Source organism: Bidens hawaiensis, unplaced genomic scaffold (genome assembly GCF_021521415.1).
Source record: "Bidens hawaiensis isolate Kalapana, Puna unplaced genomic scaffold, B.hawaiensis_p1.1 tig00024822_1, whole genome shotgun sequence".
NCBI classification, from domain to species: domain Eukaryota; kingdom Viridiplantae; phylum Streptophyta; class Magnoliopsida; order Asterales; family Asteraceae; genus Bidens; species Bidens hawaiensis.
In genome coordinates, this window is record NW_027493933.1 from 1 (window position 1) to 8,691 (window position 8,691).

The window sequence follows — 8,691 nt, forward strand, 5'->3', positions numbered from 1 at the left end:
CTTTTTTTTATTAAGTTTATTTAAAGAAAATCATTTTGTGATATAAATAAAATTAACTTATGTACACATAGTATAACTACAACCATAGATGTAATACATTTTTTCATATACTTTATGTGATTATTTGTTTTACTTGTAATTTTATAATTTGGATAATCCCGTGTGTGACACGAGCTCTAAAATAGTATATTATTAAAGAAATGCAATCTATTCAATTTATATTGGTTGATTTTACTACTTTCTAAAAATAACTAAGATTATTAAAATTTCTTTACAATTTAATAATTCAAAATTAAATTAATAATTTATTTTGAATAGCTCTTCTGTTTCTCTACACTTTAATCATTTTCCATGTACACTTTAATCTCTTCTCTAAATAATTTAAACTTAGTTTTGAAAAGTATTAATGTAAACAAAATTCATCACATTTTATAAGCTCCATCATGTTATAAATGTAACACACTCATCTAATCTAATCTAACTATATATTAAGGGTATGTTTGGCAAGGAGCTTTTAGAAGTTTTTATGGGCTTCAAGCTTCAAGCTTTTAAGAAAAACTCATACTCAATTAAAGCCTTGTTTGGTTGAAAGAGCTTGAAGCTTTTTGGTCATGAGAAAAAGCTTAAAGCTTAAAGCTCCAACTAGTAACGTTTAGAAAGAACCACAAGCTTTTAGTATTTTAATTACTTAAAGAACCTTTCAAAACAAGTATATTTAATATTATTGTTTTTTAGTTATGTCCATTTTGATCATTTTATACATTTATTTATTCAAAGCTCCAGCTACTCTGCCAAACATCTAAATATATCTAAAAGCTACAGCTTCCATCTAGCAGTTACAGCTACCAGCTTCTAGCTTCTAGCCTTCAGTCACCAGCTAGTTTTGCCAAACATACCCTAAAGCAACATGATTTTTCCACATGGCATCATTCTAGGACTTCCACATAGGATGCAACATGCCATGTAAGCAGTTTTCTATTTTATCATATCTTTTTCTAAACATAATATGGAGCATGAACCGGTTTGGTTATGTTATAACCCATGACCCGGTTTCTCTTCAAATACAACCATCTTCATATGAAGATAACACTTTGTAAAATTTTGAAAAATATATTATTGTGCAATACAAGTCTCGAACCCAAGACCTCATGTTTCAAACTAAAGATGCTTACCAACTCCACTTAAGTAGTTATTGTGTTGGTTTTCTTGACTTATAAATGATATATTGTTAATTCACTTATCATTATTAATATCATATGAATCTATAACGTATGTTATCATGTATATTACTAAATTTAACTTTTTTGTTGTTTTTAACCACCCGTGTCTATCCTAGTTTAAACATTAATTCGTTTTGAATCATATGTTTTGGCTAATCCACTAGGTTCATCAAAATAATCCCAATATCTAGGTGCGTGATGTTGTTCCATTCATTTTGTAGTGTATTCGTTAAGGAAACTTTTAAAGATTTATGATTTGTTTATAACTTTATAAATTATAAGTGTAAATTAAATTCATCTTTATTTAATGTAATACACTACTTTTCTATTTTTATAAGTTACCACTTATATAATTTAAATGGTTTAACCAATGTAAGTAGAAAAAAAAATTATTTAAGGTCTTAAGTATAGATATAATGGTTTCTTGAGTCTTTCAATGTGGTCATCATGTTTTGAGTAAAAGTGTCAATTTCAACTCGTTTACTAATGAACGGCCGATTTTGATAACATGTTGATGGGCCAAAATAAAATATCTATTACTATTATTGTTTTTTAATCCGCCAAAATTGGCTCATTCAATTTTAGGTTGGGTTGGGTTATGCAGGTTACTTCGGTTACAAACATATATAATCAATTTAAACGAGTCCGTACAAAAAAAGAAAATGTAAAAATTATATATGTTTGTTAGACACTTAGACCTAGTTTAACATGGATGCAAATATTTATCCGATCAAGTGTTTGTTCGGTCGCTTACAGACCTAGTTTCCCCACTTACTCCCATTTACTTTCTCTCTCTAATTAAATCAGGGTACTTGTAGCGGGTCCAATAAAAACTTAAAAAAACATCACATGTCACTGCCATGTATGTGAAAAACATGTGCACTCATCGTTTACGATGCAGATAAGATTGTTTGCAGTGCAAATCATCGTTTTTGACAAAAGTCATTGGTCAAACTGTTAACTACGGTTTTAGAAAAGAAAAACACAAATCGAACCAGGCAGGTTGGGTTGGTCGGCCGGACCAACTGAAAATACTAGTTTGACGGTTTAACGACTTAGACAAGTTTTAATTTTATTCAACCATTAGCTTGTATTAAAAATCGTAAAATAAAAATGATTATGATTAAAGAAAAGGCGATTTTATGTTTAGAATATACGTACACATTACCATACCAACCCGAACCGCTAAAACCATCAAAACCTAAATATTAGGATTTCAAACCGGCCGACTAGCTTATATTTGGACAGTTGAAACTGTAACTTCAATTTGGACAGTTCAATCAATTCCAACAATTATTAGACACCCCTACAAACCATGCCCTTCTAGCAACAAAATCTCTATTTGGTCCTCACAAAAAGTCATTTAAACAGGGAGACTTGGTTTTCACAAAAAGTCATTTAAACAAGTTAAACCACAGTCTACTGGATTGAGTTATCACTTTAGCATCTACAGCAAAATCTATTACTTCCATAACTATTACTTCCTTCCATCTACTGTTTTGCCTTCAAGAGAGTTCTCAAATCGGTAAACGATTTGCACACTTCTCGGGTCAAAGTTAGGGGTTGTTTGGCAATCTTGTGCTGAATTAATAAGAGGTATGACTGACTAAGAGGTAGCCTCTGAATCATTCAATACGTCTCTTAAACTTTACCTCTGACCGATTAGAAACAGCCCCATAGTCTCAATTACCGTTTTCACCATAACCACAACCGCAGTAACACATAACTAACCATATCTACATTTGTAATCCAAGTCACCCAAACAAGTAGATATGTTTCCCAAGCCATACTTTTATACCATAACAAAACGGTTAGTCCCCTATATACATGGCATAATCATATGTGGTGCCCCTAAGTCCAAACCACAAAAAAAAAAACAAAAAACAAAAAAAAAAAGGAGAAAAAAAAAACAATGCAAGTTACCAAATCCAATCACATTCACATCGTTTCACCAAGGCTGATGATTATAACCAGCAGATAAAGAATTATAAGAGAATGGAGGATAACCATGTGCAGTGATGTTAGGGCTAGGGTTGAAACTTGTGGGGTATAAAGGGAGGAGTGTGGGAAAGCCCGGAGCCGGGGCCGGTGACGGAGGCACGGAACTTTCCTCGACACTTAAATAAAGAAACTCTTGGGCTTCTTTTGCACCTATCTTCTCAAATGCAGCTATAAGTGTCTTAATATATAAACCCACATCATTCTTGAACTTTTGCGAGCAACTTTTATTACCCTCATCAACATCTTGCACACCGCCTTTAACAAGGCACCCGACTTGCACACCTTCAGTATACGCTTTACACGCCATTAATATATCGTGTGTGCGATGCTGAAAATGCCCAATCACCAAATCCTCAAAGTGCTGCATTAACCAACCACATATGCATATTAAACAATAAACATTAAACAAACAAATAAACGAAAATGATCAAATCTTACCTTTGGCGGGTTGTTCATGGCATAGACCATTGTTTTGAGTGATAAAATAAGGGTGTTTTCATTGTATTGTAAGGAAGCCTTTTCTCCAAGTTCAGAACCACTTGAATTTGCATACCCCGGTTCGTTAAAGTAGGGTTTCATATTCAAAATAAGACCCTGTATCGATACCAGAACTTGAAGCATGGTTGAAGTGCCCGGGAGCCACCTCTCCTTGTGCCCCCCGGTCCATGTGTTAAGCAGACTCAAGCAAACTTTACCACAGTGGTATAGATTTGGATTGATACGAAGACCACCGGAGTGATAGTACACAAGCTAAAAAAATGATTAAATATATTAGTAGGAATGCGTGTGAAATCGAGAAACCAAAAAAACCGGCTTTTGTTATCTAATCTAAACTATCGACTACAGTGGTGTAGCCCAAAAATTTAGGCTTAAATGTACCATAATCAATTAATTATTAAGAGTTAAGACTAATTAGTTTTTGTCCTTTACACTATTGCAAATTACGGACCGAGTCCTTTCAAGAAATGATTTAAAGTGGCTATCCTTTATATGCAAACTTGCCTTGCTTTTAGGATTTGATTTAGGATTGGGGTTATGGAAATTAGGATGCAATTAAGGAAGAAGATGGTCATAGATGCGTTCTTAAATAAAGTTGCAGGTGATGACGGCGACCTTCGCCAGAGAAAACTAGTTGCGGCTTTCGCAGGAGAAAACGATGGAGGGATTCGACATGGCAGGTCCATTTCTCAGGTGTGCTAATTGGGGTTAGGGATTTTTGAAATAAATACACCAAATTAGGTGACAAAGAAGATGGAGGTGTGACAATTGGTGGTGGTATGCTTGCCCCGTTAGGGTAAAAGACTATAAGCGAGGCAAGTTTGCATATAAAGAATAGCCACTGAAAGTCATTTCCTTCTCAGTCCCTAATTTGCAATAGTATAAAAAACAAAAATTGTAAAATAGTTGATTATTAATTAACAAATAATTTTAGGCCCAAAGTTGCATGCCCAAATCATTATTTTGAGTGAAAATTTTCCTTCAAGCCCAAATAAAAAAAGTACAAAACCAAAAAAAACCAAACCAAACATGAAAAACTGGAGAGAAAAAAACGACTTTTGTCATTAAATTTATGAATCATAAGTGATGTGGCCAAAAAAATTCCAGGCCCAAATGTGTAGTAATAATTAATTAATAACAAACAAAAGACTTCAGACCCAAATATTTTGGGTCATTGTTTGAGCCCAAATGGCGTTAAGAATAGTGGATAAATAAGTGAGTGATGACTCACAGGCGGGGTATTAGGATAACTGCTTGGAAAACACACATCAAAGAAGAAAAGGCCATCATGATACGGTGTCCCCTCTGCTCCAATAATTACAGCCCTTAAAAGATCCATCCTTGATTCATAAGCTCTAACAAATATTGTGTCTGCAAACAAATAATAAAGTGTGGCGTATTTACATAAACCATAATATTTTCAATTGAATTAATGAATGGACCAGTTAGTGAGACTTACCAGGCAAGTCTTTCTCAAGAATCCTCCACTCTTCTTGTATTCTTTTAGACCAATTTTTGGGTGGCCGAAACACACTTTCCTGCTTCATTGATGAATTCTTTCTTGCATAATGATGATCTGAATGGTGCATGACAGTATCAAACTTCTTGAAACTTTCATACCTTTTCTTTACATCATCATCAACAAGCTTTGCTATTTTAGATGAGTTTTTAACAGAACTTGCACTTACTGGGCTCGGCCCATTTACAGCACCAGCCGAACCCAATAACAAATCATTCATAGAGAACACAGCATTGTTCATGGCCAACTGATCATAACCTGTGTTCAAGCCCAACTGAGGGAAACTTGAAGGCCCATTTCCAACTTGAGTGTTAGAACTATTAGATGAATAATTAGAATGCATAGTTTGTGCCGAAACATGTTTATGAATAGGTGCACTTGATTTGCTTGAAGAAAGCACGGTAGATGTGGAGGTTGGGTCAACCTTGTAAGGCTGACTCAGACTCGCCTTCTTCACTTTTGCACTTGAAGTTACAAGTAGAGTTGCAGGGTTATTATCCATTTTCTTTGGGACTAATTCTGGTAACCAAGGAAACGGCTTTTCATATCCCATGGGAATACCAACGTTATTAAAATGGGATTGTAATGAACCATAATCATCGTCAAAAACATAGTCATCTAAATCAAAAAAGTTATTAAATCCCGGGTTAAAGCCTGTGGGAATCTCCTGAAACAGACACAAATTGAAAATTCAGTTATTGATAAAATGAAAAGATACGATCAAGAAAACCTCATACCTTCCCATTCTTGTTTGATACAGCTTTCTTTGAATCCAGTTTTGATGAACTGCTGGAGCCAAGCGAAATGCACATATTACCCTTTGCCTTCTTGTTAGGCTCAAACTTCCCTTCAAGAAGCACAAGATCATTGCTGTCATCATCGATGTCAACATCAATTATTTCATGATAAGCAACCTGAGGCACAAATAACCAGTTAACCACAACTTTCCACTATTTAACATATCATAGCATATAGAGGAATCAATACAAGGCTATGAACCCGCAAGGCTAGTAGTTAATCGGAGCCATAGCAATTCAGTTTTGGCTAATTGGCTAATCGGTCAAACTAAGTCAAATCCAGACCTAATTGACCCAAATTCCGACCAATTTCCGGTCATTTCAGTCCTAATGGCTCGAGAGTGATTAAACATGTCTACAAATTTTTACGTATAAAAATGTTTGTTTGTGTAACTGAAAATTACATATAAAAATTCCAATCCCATATAATCTCAATTAATCGTTAGTTAGTACCCCACTGGCCGACAAGCGCCTGGTGAGTTCCATAACACTAAATATACAAGCATTAAAAGAAAAGTACATGCATACATACAATCAAATATACAATCATCAGTCTCATAGAGATTGCAAACAATGTTTAAAACCCGGTACAAATCAGGCGGTTCAACCGATTAAAACGCATTTTCTACAGCAGGCCGGTAATTTGAGTACAACATTTTTGGCCGGTTTGCTAGAATACCAAACCAGCGGCTTTTCTAAAATACCGGTTTGGGATTTTTGAAATTTGCGGCCCATATTTTTCAAAAAATACTTTTAACCTAGCGATTAACATTGAAACAAGTTTTGGTAATCACGTAACCAGTTTATTGGTGGTCATTGTTTGGTTTAAAACCGTAAAACCATTCAAACTGGTCATTGGTTTGATTTCACGGTTGATTTTTTCTTTAGCTTTTGGCCAGCCGTTTTCAATTTTCAATGGTTCGGTTTCGGTTTTCGACGACAAAAACCTTACTAACAGTTTAGTTTACGGTTTAACTTGAAAACCATCAAAACCATACCGCAAACACCCCTACACAAAATGTTATTTACCATACTCAAATTAAAGAGAAAAATATGCTCGTTTTTATGGCACATGTTTTAAAAAAATATATATATTAACGTATGAAAAAGTTATTAGCGCTTAAAAATCATGAGAGGAGTTGGTTTAAAACTTAAAAGTGAAAATATAAATAAAATATGACTAAAAGACTAAGGGGAATGACATACAATAAACTTTTGGATTATTTTTAAGCATCAAGTGCTTTTGTATTGCTTTTTGATCATGGATTAACTTTTGGATTACCTTTTTATTATTGAATCATGTAATTTTGGGTTACTTTTTTGAGTTGTTACATCGTAAACTATTCAACCAGTTACACCATTTTTTATTCCAATCCAGTACGAGTCAATAACCAGTTTGCAAACACCACAAATTCCAAAAACAGATTCACATAAACTTACATCAAACACCTAGGGTTTGACATCATAAACCAAAGGCAAATCAATCAATTCATTACCTCCTTTTGTTTACCCTTAGCCTTCAGCTTCGCCGATTGATCAGCCAATGGAGGAGCAATCTCGATCACCTCGGGTTCACCGTACGACAAACTGCTTCCGGCATACGTCCGTTTCCTACAAATAATCGAAATTCAAACCGATCAATAACACACAAACGATTAATAATAATACTATGAAGTTTTACTTTGAATTTTGAGCGGTGTGACTCGCAATTGACGACGGTTCCATTGATGGAGACTATCGATAATAGATTATTATCGATGAGAATGAAAAGCCCTAACTTTTAGGGTTTTTGCGGTCCGATTATGATCACAAAGTGAGACAATGGGGAAGGAATGAATGAATTTGAGACGGTGATTGATGTAATGATAATAAGAATAATAATAATAATACTAAGGGTTTATTAAAGTACATAAAGTGCTAGTGCAAGTAGTGTGACTAGGTTGTTCACTAACCGAGTCGAGCTGAATGTAGGTTTGCTTATATTTGGTTTGGTTTGAAATCGAGCAGTTTGATTTGGCTCTGTTATGCTTGGTTTCAGACAAACTTTTTAATTTTAAGTTTCTAAAAGTAAAAAATATCAATAATTCAAGACTTTCAACTTCAAAATGTCTAGAAGTTCCAACCCTAAAATGTCTAAATCTCAAAGTTAACAAGAGAGCATGTATAAAACGAGCAGCTAATGTCTAAACTTGAATTTTAATGTCAACACAAAAGAGGGAAAATTAAAAACTTTAAAAAAATATTTTATTTATATATATATACATAAAAATATATATATAAAATAATAAATAAAAAATAATTCAAGAAAAAATGAACTGAATCGAACCGAGCGAGGCTTTGCTCATGCTTGGTTTGTTTTCAAGCCAGACCGAGCCAAATGGCTGATTTCCAAACTGAGCCGAAATCGAACGAACATTTTTCGAGCAATTTTTGAGTGAGCGGCTAACGAACGGCGTGCAGTTTGGACAGCACTAAGTGCAACCCTTTGATAGTTACGATGAGGAGTGTTGCGTACGATTGAGTTGATGGAGGATTAGAAGCCCGTTAGGGGTGAGCTACGTGGACGGTTGTGATGAGGAGGGTGTGGAACCCAAAGCTTGCATGGTAGGTATCGCACCGAAACGAACATTTCGGTACCTATACTAAGATCAAGTTT

General features: G+C 34.5%; 1 protein-coding gene across 1 annotated transcript; it reads right to left on the reverse strand.

Annotated features, from left to right (window-relative positions):
• Positions 1-3,168: 3,168 nt before the first annotated feature.
• LOC143570117 (uncharacterized) lies at positions 3,169-7,817 on the reverse strand. Its single transcript, XM_077055852.1, has 7 exons — positions 7,717-7,817; positions 7,532-7,646; positions 5,976-6,152; positions 5,179-5,905; positions 4,951-5,090; positions 3,660-3,971; positions 3,169-3,582 (listed from the first exon to the last, which is right to left on the reverse strand). Exons 1-7 carry the CDS (start codon positions 7,758-7,760, stop codon positions 3,169-3,171), a joined length of 1,929 nt encoding a protein of 642 aa, XP_076911967.1. The 5' UTR covers positions 7,761-7,817.
• Positions 7,818-8,691: the final 874 nt, after the last annotated feature.